This window comes from Camelina sativa, chromosome 14 (assembly GCF_000633955.1).
Source record: "Camelina sativa cultivar DH55 chromosome 14, Cs, whole genome shotgun sequence".
NCBI classification, from domain to species: domain Eukaryota; kingdom Viridiplantae; phylum Streptophyta; class Magnoliopsida; order Brassicales; family Brassicaceae; genus Camelina; species Camelina sativa.
Window position 1 is genome coordinate 18980333 of NC_025698.1, and position 21618 is coordinate 19001950.

The 21618-nt window shown below is 36.5% G+C and overlaps 1 protein-coding gene and 1 long non-coding RNA gene across 2 annotated transcripts; both read left to right on the forward strand.

Moving 5' to 3' along the window:
* On the forward strand, positions 2318-3400 carry LOC104741972. Its single transcript, XR_760405.2, has 3 exons — positions 2318-2570; positions 2698-2769; positions 2898-3400. It is a non-coding gene; the product is annotated as an uncharacterized LOC104741972 (long non-coding RNA).
* Positions 6316-6778, forward strand: LOC104741973 (major pollen allergen Ole e 10-like). The gene has a single exon (XM_010462921.1). The coding sequence runs from the start codon at positions 6382-6384 to the stop codon at positions 6727-6729; it is 348 nt and encodes a 115-aa protein (XP_010461223.1). The 5' UTR covers positions 6316-6381; the 3' UTR covers positions 6730-6778.

Consider the following 21618-nt stretch of genomic DNA (forward strand, 5'->3'; position numbering starts at 1 on the left):
TGACCATATTATCTACTTTGGGATCCTCTTCGTCATCAGTCCATGATAGGTCNTTCTTCCCCCCCCCCCCCAACATCCACTGCGGCCTCGGGTAAGATAATGGGATCCACATGAGCCTGTTCAGCACTGATAAACATAATCTGGTTAGCAGCTACGAGTGTTGTTATCATACAAGACTGTTATCAGGCAATATTTTGTTAACATATAAACATTAAGTATTCTGAGTACTGTATCATGAGGTTCATTATCTGGTACCTTCATTATCTGTTGTTAACATATAAAGATGTCGTTACCTTTACTGACTGTAACATACAACGATGAGCACACAACATATAACCATGTACTACCGATAACAGACAAAGATCCGGCCACACAAAACCTTACAAGATATTGTTGTTAACAAACAATGTGAGCAAGACAACTGATCATCAAACAAGTGTGGTTAACAGCTACTAGTGTTGTTAGCAGAGAATATTGTTAACAGACAATATCTTGTTAACATATAAACATGCGTATTCTGAATAATGTTATACTGTAGTTCCTTATTCGGTAACTTCATTATCTGTTGTTAACATATAATGATGTTGTTACCTTTACTGACTTTAACATACAATGATACGCCCACAACTTTGTTTGTATAAATTGATGGATTAACAAAGATACGTCGAACACTAGATGCCTATGCCGATAATGTTGTTACCAAACATGCATTTACCATGTACATACAGATAACAGACAATGATCCGCCCAAAAAAAAAACGTCTCAGCCAATGGATTTAACAAACATTCCACAAATTAATTTTACCCTATACTAAATGCCTATGAAGCTAATGTTGAAGGCAGATAATCATCATAAATTTAATAAAAAAAACAAAAAAGGGTTGATCCAAACTAACCACACATCTCAAATCAATTTCTTTGGCGTTCCCAAGCATGAACGGAACAGCCAGCCGTCTGGGTAGTTCATCTTCCTCCTCTGATTCAGAACACTCTGAAACCTCTAATGCAGGCCCCTCTTGGATGGAAGGAGCTGCTTGCAAAACAACGAGCTGGAGAGCATACAGTAGACCCTGAACAGACACAGACGTCGTTGCAAGCTGATGTATATCTCTCTCTTTGATGGATGTCATCATCATCTCAAACGACTTTCTCACCCCACGGATATGAAGTAAATGCTTCCAAGTTCTCCGACATTTTGGCATGTTCCTTAACGATCTTCGGAAGATGCGATGTAGGGAGCAAAAAACCGTCTACAAGTGCCAGGTACGCAAAACAAAGCCTTATATTACTGTCCGTAACTGTTTTCTTCTTCAGTATGTTAATAACCCGGTCGACAGTAACATCATCTTCAAGACCAAAGAGGGTGCTGTAATATGGAATTTGTTTTCCGGCGGTCCCTCTTCTTTTTTTCTTCTGAACGGCCGGGAACCTACCGCAGCGCAACCCAATTACTAGTTTAAATTCCCGCAGGGAGAAGCGAATCGGCGTCCCCGCAAAAACAACCCAGATCTCGTTTGATTTCGAGACCGACAATTGTCTACCCAGAAGAAACAGTCCAAAAGTCGCCGACCAGCTAGGTTTGCTAGGGAAATCAAAAAGAGATCCAAGGGGAGATTCCCTAACTGTCTTTATCTCGTTCTCATCCATTGCATCTATGATAGCCATAAGGGTTTTGAATTTGAAGTGCACATTAGCCCTCTCCCCCAATGGTTCTTCTCCTTGCGCAATCAATCGATCCGGTAACTCAACAGTTTCCATCTAAAAAAAAAAGGAAAAAACCTACTCAGACACACGAAGTTGCATCCAATGGTTTGCTAAGACACACAACCGTTAAATATGAAAGATTGACTTACCATAAAAACAATACGGCCGGATTTGTCCGTTTAGTCGCTGAAACACCAATCCGACGGCGATTTTTGCTGGTAAGTTTTTGACCTAATTTAATCGGTTATTTTTAGGTTTAAGGGACTAGTCCCCAGTGGTATATAACGAAAGAAGTCGCCGATTGGACTTTCGAAACAACAAGCAATAAACTGGAAGCAATCTTTATTGCTCTTTTTCGTAGATTACGCCAGCTATGACAACACAATTCCGAACAAATCTAAAAAAATTCATTTAAATTTTCTCAGAGACAGTATCTAAAAAGTTAAAAAAAAAATATTTCCATTTATACCAAATAGAGGTATAAATGTAATGAATATATGTACAGTGCGCCGGCAATAGTATTTTTTGTGTCAGTTAATTATGAAGTCTTCTGATGGTACTTATCGCAATTTTCCTACTTTTGATGTCTCCAAGTTTTAAAATTTAAAGTTTTAATCTCAATTTTTCTAGACCTGTATCTATGTCGAGACCAATTTAGATACTCACAGACACCTAAACGTGTCAATAATGCATTGGTTCGTTTTTTTTTTTTCCTTTTTTCTCTTTCTCTCTCGAGACAAATAAGGAACACAGTCTGCTTTGAGAATCGATTTATCAAAATCAATTCCTAGATTTCATATAATCAAAATCGACGAGAACAAACCAATTGACGTTCTGATCGGAAATTGCAGCCGAAGACACTGTAGGTAAGCAAAGAAAACATCTTATTTTCGTCGAATTCATTGGTAGTTTTCTTATTAGAGAAAAGCCCTTTGTTAATTGGATCGAGGGTTCCAATTTGATGTCGAATTTGATTATGTGATCAAAATCTAGGAATCGATTTCGAATTTTGTAAGAGTTTGAAGTCAGAAGTGAAGGCCATTCTCATGGGTATCTTAGTTGAAGGTTTGTGATTCTGAGACTTGTATTTGCTTCAGCTTTGTGTTTACTGCGTCGTCTAGTTTAGATTGTGGTTTCTGGGTTTTCATTTCATTAGGTTGCCTTAGATATTTATGCTTTGTCATTGTTCAAAGGTTGCATTTAGTTTTGAGGAATATTGCTTCAGCCTAAGTGTGTGCTTCAGCTCATCTGATCGTTAAAGGTACAACTCGAGATGGCAAGGTTATCTTGGCACCGGTGAAGATGCATTCTCAATTCTATATTTTTTGTGTTACGATATTGGAAGGAATGGCCTGAGAAAGCTTGAAAAATAAGAGGAGTACCACACATATGGTTCGATAAGGAGTGCTATTTCGACTTGAAGTGCTCTATGGATGAGAGTGAGGACATCATCTACTTGGAAACTTGACCATTGGCTTTGTTTGCCATAAGATTTTCTTATTATTTTCTTATTATACACTTGACCATTGGCTTTGTTGTCTAGCTGTTTAAGGAACGAGCTTTGTCTCTTACTTAAATGCTTTGCTTCAAGCAGAATATAATCTTATGGCTGAACAAAGTGTTACTGTTTCTGGTTTCAGTTGTAGTGCATCATTTTGATCCACGTTTGTGTAATTAAGTTATGTTGTTACGGTTCCTTCAAGGTCATGATCAGTGAGAGAAAGGGAAACAAAAAGATAGATACTTATTCAGTCCAGTACTTTAGAGAACACAAGAACAGAGACAATTCCAGGTCTTATTGGAACATGTAAATGCATCAAATCAAACAAACTGAAAAGAGAAGAAGATAGCAGTGACCGAAAAAACTGAGATTGAAGGAACCCATCATGTTTGCTAGAGCATACACCCACATTTAAGGATGACTAATGGGAAGAGAAAAAATAAAAACAAGTTAGCGAGAATCTAAAATTAAATTAGTATTTTTAACAATATTATTTAAAGTTTAAGACATTCATTTGAGTATTACTGATGGAGATGCTCTTAAGATATTACTTGAATCAAGAAAATAAGGGAATGGTGGAGAAACGATTACCAATCACGAAAGATCAATGGCTTAATCTAATGGTTTTAAGTGGAATCAATAATAGTCTAGCCGAACTGCCAAATCAACGTGGAGACTAATCTGGGACATTCCACGAACAAGCCATCTTAGTTTACTCAGTAAAATACTATTCGGGCAATCTCATCTAAGATTCAAAATCGTCAAAATTTATTATTGGGATTCTTGGTGAAATCTTCTCGGTCACGATCAAGAGAAAGTCAAGCTGAAAACGAAGGTTCCAAGCACTTAACTGGATTGAAAATCCATTTGCAAACTAGCCTATGTGCATTTGACTCTATGTGACAAGTGCGGGTCCTTTACACCTAATAGAACTTAATTGCAGCCTCAGTCTCTAGGATTCCTACATGGTTACGTACTTACGTATCCATCAAGTTCATGAGCACAAGATAATTAAAAGATAAGATATAGACTCAACTGGAAAGTATATATAATAGAGAGCTTAGAAATTATTACCAGTTGAACTGAAGCCATCAAGATGACAAGCAAGAGAACGGTGAAGCTGACTGAGTTGAGGTTCTTTGCCATTTCTTTTGTTTTTGCTTTGCTTTTTTTAAATTTAATATTATTCTTTTTCTTTTCAATAATCTTGAGCTTAGGTGACACAAATCCATATGTTTGGTGATCTTTTTATAGTTAAAAAATTAGTAACTTTGTTATAATTCAAAATGTCCCCACAATTGTGAATTTGCCTCCTTATATTAATTAAGCTTTCAAAATTAGCTTTCTTATATAGTCCACAGAAAGGTCAAATTGGGAATGTTGATGTGATGGACGGAATAAGCAAGAATCTTGGACATATTTTAATTTGATAATTAAAAGTTTTGCTTCATTAATTCAATAAAAAAAATTAGGGGGTTTACCATCACAGCACAATCATGGTGACATCTTCGTATAACAGAATGATTTACAAAGCTTACAAGCAGTCCAAATAATCTAATCAAACCACTTATTTTTTAATTACACTTAAGGGGTATAAAAAAAAGATTAATGGCTTATTAAAGACGTCCAGACAGATCGAATTATCTCTTAGGTTTGGTTTTTTATCTATCTCCATAATTCTCGTAAGCATACAAAAAAGATGAATTCAATAACTCGTAAAATCAAAGAAAATAGTAGATATCCAATATAAAAATTTATGAAAAAGATGGATGGATCGATGAATGACGAGCATTCTGTTTGCAAAAGCCTATCTTTAGAATCGATGAACTGAATCTTTTTTTTGGTCCACAAATTGTCATTTGCTTGCTAACATTTTTTTTCATTTCTTACATTTAAGTTTTTTATCACGGAAATTTAACCAAATATAAATGAATTAATTTGATAGTGTGTCCTAATTTTTATAAGTAATTTGAAATTATTCAAGTATTGGAAAAATATCTTAATTAATACACAAAATGACTTTTGCCCTTATTTAACAATTAAATCTATATTTTTTTAAACAAAATAAATTATTTATTTATTTTTAAATGAGATATTTGTAATTTTAAAATAAATTTCAGATAATAATGAATTTATTTACTATTGATAACATTAACTATTAACTAAAATATAATTTATAAAATCAAAATAAGTGGGAGTTATTGATTTGAGATTTTAATAGAGTTTTAAAGATTTTAAATATTATGTAGAAAACTAATCAACAAAACTCTCTATGAATCTTTAACAATCTTTCACTTATTCACTTTTAATGATTTTGTTGAACTCTTCAAAAATCTTCATAAATTAGAATCCACTCCCACCCCCTAAATATTAGCTAGAATTTATTTTTTTCTGGATTTATGTTAGTTAAAATTTTAGATAATATTAGTTTAAATACAAGATTAAACTTTGTTTAAGTTAGTTACATATTTAATTATAAAATCACATACTAGTAAATTTACATAATTATGAATTTCAGCTCTAAAAATTTATTCAAATTTGATTTGATTTTTAAAAATATTTATTTCACTATATATTTTAAATTAAATGCGACTTTTAACTCACTAAATTTTGTCATTTTTTGTTTGAAAAAGTGTAGTTGTTAAATAATTATAACATTGAGTGTAATTTTCAAATTTCTTATATAATTTGGTATATTATTAAAAATATCCCAATATTAATAAAATAAAAATTATATAATAATAACTTGTGATTATTATTAGTATTATGTTTTTCTCAGTAATCCGATACAAATTCAGAGCTAATGCTGTGAATTAAATATTGAAACATAGTTTATGTATTTATAATTATAAAGATATATTTATTATTATAGAGGTTTATTTATATTTATAAAGACATATTTATGTATTCCTAGAATATCTTAAAATCTTTGACTTTATTTAGTGATTAAAATTTATTTAAGACATATATATACTTAAAGTCAGATTTCTAATATATACATATAAATTTCTAACCTAAATATGGTTTTAAATCTTTGACTTTCTATTATGTTATATATACTATATAAAGACACATATATACTTATAAATATGGACACATATACACTCACATAGATATCAAGAAGAAGAAGAAGAAAAAACTAGTCAAATATCATTTGAATTGTCATTTAAACAGGTATGAAGATGTCATCGCCTTTGACAATCCTTTTCATCTTTCTATCTTTGATCATGATCAACCACCTCTATGTGGTGAGTTCCACAACATGGTGTATAGCAACTCTGACTGCGACGAATGCGCAGCTACAAGATAATATTAATTTTGCATGTAGTCAAGGAGTTGATTGTAGGCCCATCCGACCAGGGGGATCCTGTTTCGTCCCTGATACTCTTGTAAATCATGCATCGTTTGTGATGAATGCTTATTATCAGAGCCACGGTCGAACCCCAGAGGCGTGTAGTTTTAAAAATACTGGCACATTTGCTGCTACCGATCCTAGTTATGGAAGTTGTGTGTATGGATCTTAAAAATAGTAAATTGGCTCTGATTTATATGCATGGTAGATGACTGAATAAATAAAATCATGATTTTAAAGTTTTCTTAGAGTTTTTTGCAAAAAAAATATATTTTCAAAGTCGCTAATTTTTGCAATATTATGTACACCCACATCTCTACAAAATGCAAACAATCATAAAAAGTCAAAAAGAATACGGAAAAATAATTTTTTTCCATACTATCAAGTTTATAAAATATTAATAAATAATATATCAAATTGAAGCTTTCATTTAGAATTTTAAAAGTCAAATAATGTATGTGATTGTGATAATTACAAGATACGTATAAGGTTTACAGGTAATATCTTTGATTCCATGTGATAAAAGGTAACATCAATATATATATATATATATGTAAAGTACTCATATATAACACATACTACGATTTACTCCATGGTACACCACAAAATAATTTTTTTAATTAATTTACTTTATATAATTTTTATGATTTTGTACTATACGTATAGTTTCTTGAATTTACATAATAATGTTATAGTGTTTTATATATTAGATTGATGTTCTTGTATTAATTTATAATATGTGTTATTAAATGTATTTGGGTCAAGCTCATAAAAAGAGTAAAATATCACGAGACGATCTAAATAAAAATATCACCCGTGTTGTAGCACAAAATAAATTATTTTAAATTTAAATGAATGTCGATCTAAAACAATTCCACCATACGTATATCCCTGTCTAGTGATATTTTTACACTTTATAAGTTTAAATGTTTATAATGTTTTAAGTTTTCAAAATTTTTAGAATTCTTATATCTGGCATAATAACTAAACGATATACTAACAACCCGCCGAACAAATAATTTGATGAACCTTTTTTATCTAAAAATTTTGTAATTTTAAATTTGAAAATAGTATATAAGTACATTATTTTAATGCTAATTAATGTTTTTTTTTGGACAAACGTTATGTAATGTTTTAATTCGAAAAGATTGTTTAAATACCCTTCTAATTTTCCAAATGGTGGGTGTTAGAGCATCTCCAGTGGTCCTCTATATTTACCTGTAAACTCTATTATAAAGTAACTTTTGCTCCAATGGATCTCTATTTTCACCTCTATTATAGAGATTGCTATTTTTTTTCTCTATTTTTAGAGGAACTCTATTTTTTCCTCTATAAATAGAGGTGAACTATATTATTTACAAAGTAGTCCTTTTAATCTTTAACTTCTTTTATTTATGACCAAAATAAATAAAATAAATATTTTTAAGAACTAATAATACAAATTTAATAAAATAATTATTTTTAAGAACTAATAATATAAATTTAAGTATAAATATTTGGTCTAAAATATTGAGACTACCATTTGGAAAAGATAATTTATATAAATTATAAAATTTATTTTCATTTAATCCATAATAATTATTTTAATACAACAAAAACTAATAACTTAATAATCCGGTAAATTACTTTGGGATCCACCAATATCGCTAAAATATTGTCCAAACGAACCAAATGATGTAGATGGAGGAGGAGCTTGTTGGTTTTGTTGTTGATTATTCCGCTTTTGTATAATTCGTGCTTGTTAAGCCTCAAAATATCCACGAACATTTGGATGTAGAGTATCCAAGTCACAAAATAAAATTTTATTTTCTTCTTTTAGCTCTTTCAAAGCATAATTTTTACTTTGAATCTCCAACTGTTGTTGTCTTTGTTCACTTGCCATCTTCAGCTGCTCTAAAAATTGCTTATTACCTTCTTCCAAAGTGTTGATAACCGATGTTGTTTGATCACCAATTTTTCTTTTCATTTTTGTTTTTTTTACCCCAAGCGGTCGTGGAGAGGGAGATCCACCAACAGTCTCACCATCATCATTTAGTGAAGACGAAGATAAACGTGGAGATGCTTGCATAGGAGAGTTATTGGTAGGATTATCTGATTCCAAAGATGTATACTCAAAACCAAGTGGGATAGATAAACGTTTAGGATGAGCAACACCATCTTGAAACTTTTCAAAGTCCTTAACAATATCCCAAACATGCTCAAATTTCCAACTGGTATTTGTATCTTCTCTAAACATTAGTTTAGCTTGATTAACCTGCATATCATTAAAAACAAAACACTCCTTTTTAGATTCATCAATAAATGTAATTTGGCAAATATGTATAAAGAATTTATATTTTGTAAATCAAAAAGCTAATAAAAAACCTAAACAGTAATGCAGATGGTTAAAAATCTATTATATTTTAAATTTTTTTGTACGATGTGATGCTATTTATAATAATAAATATTTAATTTAAATAAAAATAATAATTTTATGAAAGTGTTACAAATTTAAAGTAAAATGGGTTAGTTTGCAATTTTTATAAATAAAAGATGTTAATTGTAAAATAAAAAACGAATCTATTTGGAATATTTTTTTTAGAGGAAAAAATAGAGAAAACCATTGGAGCAAAACTCTCCTCTATTATAAAGGAAAAAATAGGAAAAACCAATGGTCTTAGCCCTTCGAAAACCCTAAATCTAGTGTTTCCTGAATTCGCGAATTGAGACTTGTTACTTCCAAATTCGAAACCTAAAAACCTCTATTTGTCAGAGAATTTTAGAGACCCATCAAATTATATGTTCACTCCAATCGTCGTCATCTCATCTCAATCCTCTGTTTCATATCTACTTAACCCGATGAGTTAATTTTCTTCTGTTTATCTAAAACACTTTGCAGTATCAATGAATTCACTGGTTCTCTCTTTTGCTTTTCTAATCCAGCACTTTCACGACGCATTTGTTTTGAGTTATTACATACTTAAGATTTGAATTGGCGTGTGTTTATCATCTCTTTAAATAATATATGAGTGACTTGAATTTGTGAATTATGCTAATAGTTGTTTTTGAGTATTGAAACATAAAATATCGTATATATCCATATCATTTGCATTACTGATTTAATCATAGTTTATTGGACTGAGTTCTTATTCACAAATTCCAGCGACAGTGAGAGCGAGAGAAGTGAACATAGCCCCTTTTATCTGCCAAACGTGGTGGAAGAATATATCTACCGTCCCTGAAATCCTCTTCTTTTCTCAATCTACTCCAAGATTTGGATACTCATTTATCTTCTCAGCAATATGATGTCTCGTAAGTATTCCTTCATCAACTGGATATTTTCTTTGAAAACCTGGTTCATGCGAAACAATACATAAAGATATGTAACTGGGAGAATTTTGATGTCGATTTGATGTCTCATTTATACAGATGAGGAACTCACATAGGTAGCTACGAAGGAAGCCTTTCCGGTACGTTGCCACTTGCCAAATTGTTTATTGATTTGTATTCTTCTTTTGATGTCATTAGAGTGTGAGAACATGAAGTGCTCTTGTTGTCAACATAACTCTTGGTAAATAAAAACAAATTTTTCTTTCGAGTTTGATGCATTTTGGTGGTGTGATTGGATACTATATATTGTACCCGACTAAATGGTAGGGTTTCTCTTAGATTTCATATAAATTCTTGATGATCAAGTTTAAAAGAGATAGGAAGATATTCAAATTGAAGATTTTGGGAATAGCTGATTAGGCATATGCTTCTTATATGCTAACTTTTAAAATTATGTTAAAAACATCTTTACAATCAAGAATCGTATATATCATAATAGAACGGCGAGATTAACGTACCTTATTTATAGGAGTAGATTTACTAACAACCCGCATTCCATGCGTAATTGTTATTGGCTTTAATTTCAGTTTCTAAAAACAATTTGTCCTGTAAAGATTCGTCCACAACAATAATTCAATTTAGGAATTCGGTTTAATATACTTCCATATATAGTTGAGACGACTGAATTATTGAGTTGGATCCGAATCGTTGATTTCGGGTTCTAAAGTCTTAAATTGAACCGACCCGGTTACAATTAGAGAATGACACAAATTTGTACTCCAAAAATGTTAAAGATAGATTAAAGAGACGTCCAAATGCTCACATTCACCCTCAGAATATTTGGCTACCCTCAATAAAATACCCTTGCCTTTTTTAATTTTACCCCGTTATCTTCATTTCCCCGATACGAAATGAAGAGGGTGCGGTTGTTGAGTCAGAATGGCACATAATTAGTTATCGTTATTAAGAAGTTGGCTCATTTCAATTGGCATAGCTCGAGAGGATTATTTTATTAGAGAGCTGCATAATGTAGTGGGAAATTCAGTTACTGATAACATATTCATAATCTTCGGAACTAAAGCGACACGATTGATTGCAACTAATGTTCTTCGCTTGATTCTATGTTCTCTATGGCTGACCGGATTTGGAGGCTCTAGTACTTTGTTTCCGTCTCTAGCTAGCATCACTGCTTCAAAGACTTCCTTCTTTCTTCCGCCGGTAATATGGCGTCTCAAGACAAATAAAATCACAACAAAAATGTTGAGCAGAGAAACCTTATCGATATATATATCTATATATATATCTATATATATATATTTTTAGATCTCAAGTATATATATATTTTTTTTTTCAAAATCTAGAGGCATTAAGTTTCTTTGAGACATGCAGTAGTGGACATGAAATTCATTAGTGATCACAAGGGGAATATCAAGAAAATCTGTCATCTGGTGATTCGTTATGCTTTGAAGCTCGTTGAAATATAATAGGATTAATTTGATAGTGTATCCTAATTTTTATAGGTAATTTGAAGTCTACACTAAATTATTTAAGTATTTGAGAAATACCTTAATTAATGCACAAAATGACTATTTTGCCATTAACTAATAATTTAGATTTTTAAAACAAAGCAAAATAAATAAATAAATTTGTTTTACAATTACTTTTTAAATGAGATATTTGTAATTCTAAAAATAATTTCAGATACTAATGAATATATATTTTTTATGGGTAATATTAACTAATAACTAAAATTAAATTTATAAAATCTAAGTAAGATTAAAATTTAATCAATATCAATAGCAACATACACAATGTTGCATAACTCGTTCTCAAGATGACTCGCGAGTCCTTGTATCATTATTTATATGAAAAAACAACCGATTTAAAAGTAACATGCTAAAGTGAAGTGACTTTAGTGCAGTGGCAAGAGGTAAGTTGTAATATCTGCAAACCAAAATGTGCATTTTGGAGGTGTCGGTCAACACCATTAATTTCTGGTTCGACCAGTTCGATTTAATTATCGATTTGGATCGGTTTAGTTTAGAGAAAACAATTAAACCGAGTTATTTAAAGGAATGTCGACCAGAAGGGTTTTGGGAAAGTTTTGTTTGTCGCCGTTTCATCGTTTTGAGAGAAAAAGAAAGAAAGAAGAGGTCTTGAGGTTTTGGGAGGATTGGTGAGATTTCTTGGCTGTTCTTGAGAGATCTGAAGCTAGGAAGGTGTTGGAAGCTTGCTAGGAGGGCTGGATTCGTTGATGTTGGTCAAAAACTTCCTGCAAAGAGGTGAGTGCATGACCATGGCTGATCTAAGCCTGAGATTTCCTTTGTCTTGCTTTTTTGGTGTTGTTTGTGGTGTTTTATTGCTTGTTATGGTTGCTATAGGGTTCCTACAGATTCATATGGCTTTGGAATTGAGTATTGGACAGATTGGAGGAGATGGGAAGCGAGATTCGACACTTGGCTGGTGTCGGTCGACACCCCCCTTCCAGTGAGACTATGTTTGCTTCCTGATTTGTATGCTTTGTTTGTTGATTGTTTTGGACATTGGTATCTCAGTTGCTTGTGTGTATAGCCCAAAAGATGGGAGGATTGCCTAACTGAGTGTTTATTAAATACTCATGCATCTCAATTTTTGTTTGTGGTGCAGGTAAAGGCAAAGTGTGATAGTGGAATCAAGGCAATGAAGAGGAGGATGTTCTAGGGACTCGATTGGTTGTTGACTGGCATTGCTAGGTTGCTAGAGTTGGGTCATTAGAACATTGCTAGGTTGTTGGTTTTATATTTCCTGTTGTTTGGTTATTGGATATTTATTATACTTTGATATTGGCTATTTATTATTGGATATATATTGAATATTGTTATTGTTTCTGTTATCCGATGTTGTGTGTTTGTGGTTAGGTGGCTAGTAGGTATGGGACCACTAGTTGTAGAGTATTTATTATTATTATTATTATTTACTATTAAAAAAAAAAACGGGTCGGGTCGTGTCAGTTTGGTATCAGAGCCCTTATGGTTCTAGGTTTGGGTTCACTAGGCTTTGTGCTGTAAATGTTTGGGACTTGCATGCTTGATTTGATTATGTGAGTTAGTCAATTTTGTGTGGCATGGAGTCCTAGAACATCCTCTTCGAGCCTACTGTGTGATTCCACGGTGAGTGTATGTTTTTGTGTTATGTTTAATTGCGTGCTTAGCCTTCTGTTCATGGTAGTGCAGATGGTTAGAGAGGATGCTGTTGCTGGTCGTGGTTGTGGACGCGGACGTGGACGTGGACGCGGATGTCGTCGTGGTAGGGGAAGAGCCCCAACAGTTAGTGATACTGTGGACCAGAGTGTGACAGCTGAGGGTGTTGGCGAGTCGCAGGGCCTTCAGGAGGGATCCACGAGTGTGGCTGGTGGGGGCAGTGTTGGTCCTCGAGTGGCTGGTGATGCTAGGGTTCCGGGTGTGGGAGTCCCAGCGGATGGAGTCCCTGGAGGAGTTGATCTTGCGGGCTTGTTAGCACAGTTGTTGGAGCGGTTGCCGACTGTGGCACCGACTCAAGCTCAGGTAGGGCCACCAGTGGTGGCGGAGGAGCGGCAGCCAGTGGCTGCGGATGTGGGAGCACATGGTTGTTATGTGTCTATGCTGAGGGAGATGCGTAGCATTGATACTACGCGGTTTTCGGGTGGTACAGACCCTAGTGCTGCAGATGCATGGAGGACGAGTGTGGAATGTAACTTCTAGACTCTAAGATGTCCTGAGGAGTTTTAGGTGGACATAGGGGTCCACAATTTGATTGGTGATGCTCATGTGTGGTGGAGATCAGTGGCTGTTAGGAGAGTGTAGAGGGACATGACTTGGGCTGACTTCGTGGAGGAGTTCAACCGCAAGTACTTTTTGAGAAAGGCATTAGACTGGTTGGAGGTGCAGTTCTTTCAGTTATCTTAGGGGACACGGTCAGTGCGGGAGCTGGACTTGAAGTTCAGTCGACTTCTATCTTTTGGGGGTCGGGCTATGGAGTCTGGGGAGGCCCAGATCAGGAGGTTTATGAGGGCTCTTCGTGATGACTTGAGGATCCATTGCAGAGGACGGAGTTATGCTACGCGTGTAGAGCTGGTAGAGACTGCCACAGAGATTGAGGAGAATATCCAGGTACAGACAGTGACGGTTAGCCTACCGGTGCAGCCGAGGAAGGTTCATCATCAGGGAGGTTCTAGCAAGGGCGGCAAGCCTCTGCAGGGAACCAAGAGGAAGTGGGAGGCTACGTAGAGACCGAGTGGTGCAGGGTGCTTTGGGTGTGGGAGCATGGATCAAAAGGTAGCTAGCTGTCCCCAGAGGAGTGCTCCGACAGCAGCGGTTCGTGTATGCTATCATTTGCAGGGAGCCTGGGCACATTAAGCCCAAGTGTCCCAAGTTGTAGCAGATGGCAGTGGCAGCGGTGCAACCTGGAGTTCAGCAGGTAGCACAGATTAAGCAGGCGCCACGAGTGTACACGAAAGTCGAGACTGATGGAACCAGTGCCGGGGTGATCAAATGTATAATTTCTGGTACTTAAACTTTGTGAATTTTCAGTAAGTTCAGATTTTATGTTTTCCTGTGAAATAGTGTTAGGTTCTGAACACATGAGGTTTGTTTAGGGACCTTGTTGGTGGGCGGGTTTAAGTCCCACATTATGTTTGACTCCAGAGCTACTCATAGCTTCATTATCCCGGAGTGTGCAGAGGGTGCAGATATCAGAGGGGATCCTGGAGAGCGTACAAGAGTTCTCAGAGTTGCGGGAGGCAAGTTTCTGAGAGTCATTGGACGAGCTAGGGGAGTTAATATCCAGATCGCAGGAGAGTCGTGGCCAGCGGATTTGCTTATCAGTCCAGTGGAGTTGTATGATGTTATTCTCGGGATGGATTGGTTCCATCGGCATATGGTACATTTGGATTGCCATCGGGGTAGTGTGGAGTTTGAGCGTACAGGAGGAAAGTTGGTTTTCCAGGGTATTAGACCGACTTCAGGGAGTCTCGTGATCTCGGCCATGCAGGCTGGGAAGATGATCGAGAAGGACCGTGAGGCTTATTTGGTTACTATATTAATGCCAGAATCAGTGGGGCAGTCTACGGTTAGCGGTATTCAGGTTGTTGAGGAGTTTGAGGATGTGTTTCAGTCATTGCAGGGATTCCCCCCATCTCGGTCTGATCCTTTCACGATTGAACTGGAACCGGGGATGACGCCATTATCCAAGGCTACGTACAGGATGGCTCCAGCAGAGATGGCAGAGCTGAAGAAGCAGCTAGAGGATTTATTGAGTAAGAGATTCATCCGTCCTAGTGTATCACCGTGGGGAGCGCCGATATTATTCATTAAGAAGAAGGATGAGAGTTTTCGCTTGTGCATTGATTATCGGGGTTTGAACCGGGTCACTGTGAAGAACAAGTACCCTCTTTACAAGATCAATGATTTATTGGATCAGTTGAGAGGTGCTACTTGGTTCTCCAAGGTAGATCTGGCGTCGTGTTATCATCAGATTCCGATAGATGAGACAGATGTGAGGAAGAAGGCTTTAAGGACGAGGTTTAGGCATTATGAATTCGTGGTGATGCTTATTGGGTTGACCAACGCGCCAGCAGCGTTTATGAGATTGATGAACAGCGTGTTTCAGGAGTTTCTGGACGTGTCTGTCATCATTTTCATCGACAATATCCTGGTATTTTCTAAGAGTCCTGAGGAGCATGGAGTGCATTTGAGGGCAATTCTAGAGAAGCTGCAGGAGCAGAAGTTGTTTGCTAAGTTAAGCAAGTGCAATTTTTGGCAGCGTGAGATGGGTTTTCTGGTCACATTGTTTCTGCAGAGGGGGTTTATGTATATCCGGAGAAGATTCAGGCTATCAGGGATTGGCCTAGACCGCAGAATGCCATAGAGATCAGGAGTTTCCAAGGTTTGGCAGGTTACTACAGGAGATTTGTGCAGGGCTTTGTAAGTAAGGCACGTTCGATGACTAAGCTGACAGGGAAGGATGTTCCTTTTGTTTGGTCACGGGAGTGCGAGGAGGGCTTTGCAAGCCTTAACGAGATGTTGACTACTACGCCAGTTTTGGCTTTGCCTGAGCAGGGAGAACCTTATGTGGTTTATACATATGCATCCAGAGTTGGTTTGGGGTGTGTGTTGATGCAACATGAGAAGGTGATTGCTTACGCTTCGCGGCAGTTGCGGAAACATGAGGAAAACTATCCTACTCATGACTTAGAGATGGCTGTTGTAGTTTTGGCCCTGAAGATTTGGAGATCTTATCTTTAAGGTGCAAAAGTACAGGTGTTTACAGATCATAAGAGGCTGAAGTATATATTCACTCAGCCTGAGCTGAACCTAAGGCAGAGGCGGTGGATGGAGCTGGTGGCGGATTATGATTTGGAGATAGCCTATCACTCTGGTAAGGCTAACTTGGTTGCAGATGCTCTGAGCCGAAAGAGGGTAGTTTCGACTCAGGAGTAGGAGATGGAGTCTTTGGTAGGAGAGATCAGTTCTTTGAGGTTGTGTGTTGTTTCTCAGGAGCCGTTGGGTTTGGAGGCGGCTGATAGAGCAAATCTTCTGAGCAGGGTGCGGTTGGCTCAAGAGAAGGATTTGGGGCTGGTGAATGCCTCTAACGATGTTGATTTAGAGTATCAGGTCTCAGTTAATGGTACTATATTGGTGCACAGGCGGATTTGTGTGCCCAATGATGAGGAGTTGAGGCAGAAGATCCTGAGGGAGGCTCATGCGAGCATGTTCTCTATTCATCTAGAAGCGACTAAGATGTACTGTGATCTCAAGAGGTATTATCACTGGGTAGAGATGAAGAAGGATGTAGCTAGTTGAGTCGCAAGGGGCGACGTGTGTCAGCTAGTGAAGGCTGAGCATTAGGTTCCAGGCGGGTTGCTGAAGAGTTTGCCCATTCCAGAGTGGAAGTGGGATATGATAACGATGGACTTCGTGGTAGGATTGCAAGTGTCTTGAACCTTTGATGCTATTTGGGTCATTGTGGATTGGTTGACTAAGTCGGCACATTTTCTGGCCACTACGAAGACAGATGGAGCAGCGGTCTTGGCTAAGAAATATGTGAAGGAGATAGTCAGGTTGCATAGGTGCCACCGAGTATTGTGTCTGATAGGGATTCTAAATTCACTTTGGTGTTCTTGAGAGCATTTCAAGCAGAGATAGCCACTTAGACCATCATTACTGGTGGTTGCTTCGCCCAAATTCTTTTAATAAAAATTAATAAAAAATACAAACAGGAGAGAGAAAGAGAAGAAACGTTGCTGAAGTTACTAGGGGAAGAAACGTTTCTCAGTATTTTTCAACACATGTCAATTTCTTATTAGTCATATATTAAAATATTAATTTTTTTTTTAGCAACGATGAACACGTTCTCCGCTGGTGATGCTCTAAGGTGCATATGAGTACAGCTTATCATCCCCAGACTGATGGACAGTCAGAGAGGACAATCCAGACGCTGGAGGATTTGCTGAGGATATATGTGTTCACTACAAAAAAACAAACATATTGTATCACTTAAATAGTATCACAAAACTAAGTGATATTATTTCAAATTACTTTTCAATAACTGATATAAAAATTATAATTTTACATCAGTTACAATTATTGATATTGACATAATTTCATTATAATTGATGCAAATATATATCATTTACATCACTTTCCAAATACTGACATAAAATATATAATTTTACTTCATTTATGTATTTATTAATTTATATTAACATCACTTAGAAAAATGATCCAAAATTTACATCATTTTTTGAATGATGCTAGTAAAATTACATGACAAATTAATATATTAACTGGACCAAAAGAATGAAAAGAAAAGAATATTATATCACTCTTTAATCGACTAAAACTAAAATTTATATTGACAAAAAAAACATATAGCATATATCCCACATCGGCTGCATCAAGAAAAAGTTCTCCTAATTAGTCGTAAATTTTTAATGGGATAACATATATTCTCTTTACTTAGTCGTAAATTTTAAACATATATTCTCTTTACTTAGTAGTAAATTTTAAATGGGATAACAAATTAACACTTATTTGTGTGGATCTCCTCATATATATACAGTATAAATAATATAGGTAAATTATCAAATGAGTATATAAATAAAATATAAAAAATTAAATATTATACTAAAGAAAAAACTAGTTTCATATAATTTATTATAATATTGATTTTAACATCAATTATTCGGAAATGATATAAATATTTAACATTAGTTTTGACAAATGATGCAGATATTTTATATCAATTTAGTAAAAATGATGTAAGACTTGCAACAATTGTTGGAAGTGATGTAAATGAACATCGATTCTAATAATTGAAGCAAATATTTATTTCAATTGATGCAAATAATTTGCATCAACAAAATATAAATAATTCATTTAAGTGATGTAAAATATCTTAGCATCATTTAAACATGATACAAATATAAAATATAAATGATGTAAAACCATTTTTTTTTTGTAGTGGTTGGACGGAGTTGGCCATTGGGCAGATCACCTGAACCTGGTAGAGTTTGATTACAACAATAGTTATTAGGCGAGTATTAGGATGGCTCCTTATGAGGCGTTGTATAGGAGGCCATGTAGTTATGCCGATAGGAGGAGGAGAAGATTCGGGTTCTCAAGCTGAACATGAAGGAACCTCAGGATCGGTAGAGGAATTATGCCGATAGGAGGAGGAGAGATCTTGAGTTTTAGGTGGGAGATAGAGTGTACCTCAAGATGGCCATGTTTTAGGATCCGAACAGGTCATTGACAGAGACTAAGTTGAGTCCGAGGTATATGGTCCGTTCAGAGTGATTGAGCGGGTGGGACCGGTAGCGTATAGGCTGGAGTTGCCTGAGGTTATGTGTGCGTTTTACAAGGTTTTTCATGTGTCTATGTTGCGGAAGTGTCTCCGTGAGGATAATAAGTTGTTGGCTAAGATTCCTGAGGATCTTCAGCCTAATATGACTTTGGAGGCGAGACCAGTGAGGGTTCTCGAGAGGAGGATCAAGGAACTTCGGAAGAAGAAAATTCCTTTGATGAGAGTCCTTTGGGACTGTGATGGGGTTGAGGAACAGACTTGGGAGCCAGAGGCGAGGATGAAGGCAAGGTTTAAGAAGTGGTATGAGACGCAAGCCGCGACTTGAGCTTGTCTAGCCTGGTCCCATCTATAATCCGTGGCTAGAGCAGGAATGGAGTATTCCAGCCCATCTCTCTTGTTTACTTGGTCACTTAGGGGTGGTTGGTTGTGCGACTAAGTAACAAGATGAGGTGGTGTTCGGGGTACGAAATTTCCGTGAGACGGTGGTTTGAGGGAAAGTTTCCCGAAATAGAAGTTTCTAAAAGTATAAAGTTTTCAAAAGTGGAAGTTATAAAAATGGAAAGTTTTGTGGGAGTTATATTTTGTCCATTTTAAGTGGTTTTGAGCCTTGGTGGAGTTTGTGTGACCTTCGTGGCAGACTTTTGAGTCATTGTGCCCGTGTGTGGCGGTCTTTTGAGATATTGTGTGGCCTTTGTGGCGGGCTGTTTAGCCAATTGTGTGGCCTTTGTAGCGGGCTGTTTAGCCAATGTGCCTGTTTAGGCAAACCTTCGGGATGTGTGGTCTTCGTGAAGGTCCTTCGGGACATGTGGTCTGTTGAGGCAATCCTTCGGGATGAGTGGTCTTCGTGTTGGTCCTTCGGGACAAGTGGTCTTCATGACGGTCCTTTGGGACGAGTGGTCTTTGTGACGGTCCTTTGGGACAAGTGGTCTTTGTGACGGTCCTGTTGAGGACATTTGTTTGGACTTGGTGGCGGTCCTGTTTAGGACATTTGTTTGGCCTTTGTGGTGGCCCTTGGGGCATGTATATGATCCTTGTGTGGTCATGAGGTATTCCAGTGAGGGGATATGTGGTTGGTAGGGCATTGTGTTGTCTTACGCGAGCCACAGGAAGGGAACCCTGTTAGGGATAGGGCTCAGACGTGTTTAGAATTGTTTGCTCACGACTCTTAGAGGACTTTAGTTCTCCTAGTACTGCCATATTCTGAGACTTTGTGGCTTGAGAGTATGGTTGGTATATCGACTTCGGATGACGATTCGGGCCGCGCTGTAGGGTGGCAACCCGAGAGACGAATATTGGACTTCCCTATATATTATGGAATGCGGGCTTAGGCCCGATGAGGAGCAAACATTATGGCATGCAGGTTTCGGCCTGATGAGGAGCCAATAAAAACTCAAGGTTAAGACCTATGAGTAAAGGAAGTCCAAAAGTCGAGAGCAAATAATGCGTGGAACGTGAGTCTATGAGTAAAGGAAGTAAAGATGGTTGCACGGGAGTCCTTGGCTGATGGTTGTTCGAGATTCGAGGACGAATCTATGTTGGTGGCGGAGAATTGTAACATCCGCGAACCAAAATGTGCAGTTTGGGGATGGGTGTTGATCGACACCATTAATTTCTGGTTCGACCATTTTGATTTAATTATCGATTTGGATCGGTTTGGTTTAGGGAAAACCATTAAACCGAGTTATTTAAAGGAATTGTCGACCAGAAGGGTTTTGGGAAAGTTTTTTTTGTCTCCATTTCATCGTTTTGAGAGAAAAAAAAGAGAGAAAGAAGAGTTCTTGAGGTTTTGGGAGGATTGGTGAGATTTCTTGGCTGTTCTTGAGAGATCTAAAGCTAGGAAGGTGCTGGAAGCTTGCTAGGAGGGTTGGATTCGTTGCTGTTGGTCAGAAACTTCCTGTAAAGAGGTGAGTGCATGACCATGGCTGATCTAAGCCTGAGATTTCCTTTGTCTTGCTTGTTTGGTGTTGTTTGTGGTGTTTTCTTGCTTGTTATGGTTGTTATAGGGTTCCTACGGATTCATATGGCTTTGGAGGAGATGGGAAGCGAGATGCGACTCTCGGCTTCGAGCGGTTCGCGATTGCAGAGTCGGTGTTGATCGACACCAGGAGGGTGTAGGTCGACACCAGTGAGCATCATTAGTCGACATTGTGGGGTAGTCTCGGTCGACACCAAGTGCCAATGTCCGTCGACACTTGGCTGGTGTCGGTCGACACCTCCCTTCCAGCGAGACTATGTTTGCTTCCTGGTTTGTATGTTTTGTTTGTTGATTGTTTTGGACATTGGTATCTCAGTTGCTTGTGTGTATAGCCCAGTAGATGAGAGGATTGTCTCACTGAGTGTTTATTATATACTCATGCATCTCAATTTGTGTTTGTGGTGCAGGTAAAAGCAAAGTGTGATCGTGGAATCAAGACAATGAAGATGAGGATGTTCTAGGGACTCGATTGGTTGTTAACTGACATTGTTAGGCTGCTAGAGTTGGGTCATTAGAACATTGCTAGGTTGCTGGTTCTATGTTTGCTGTTGTTTGGTTATTGGATATTTATTATACTTTGATATTAACTATTTATTATTGGATATTTATTGAATATTGTTTATTGTTTCTGTTATCCGCTATTGATTATACTTTTTTTCAAAGGGACTTTTCATATAAGAAAATTATTATTAAAATATTAGAAAATTTCCAAAAAGATACAAAATCGATTCTAAAACTAGCGATTTTAGATATTCTCTTTCATGGGTTTCTCCATGTAACAATTTCCAATTAGCTAAAATATTTTAAATAAATAAAAATTAAATTAAATAAAAAATATTATTATTAAAATTTATTGAGATCTTCCTTGTTTTTGTTTTTTTTGTTGTTGGAGGTGCTCTTAGTCTCTTCAATACTACGAGTCATGCGAGCTAAAGATTCCGGCTTGATTAAAACTTT

Coding starts and splice junctions, on each gene's coding strand:
- LOC104741973 (XM_010462921.1), top strand. CDS start 6,382: ATGAAGATGTCATCGCCTTTGACAATCCTTTTCATCTTTCTATCTTTG.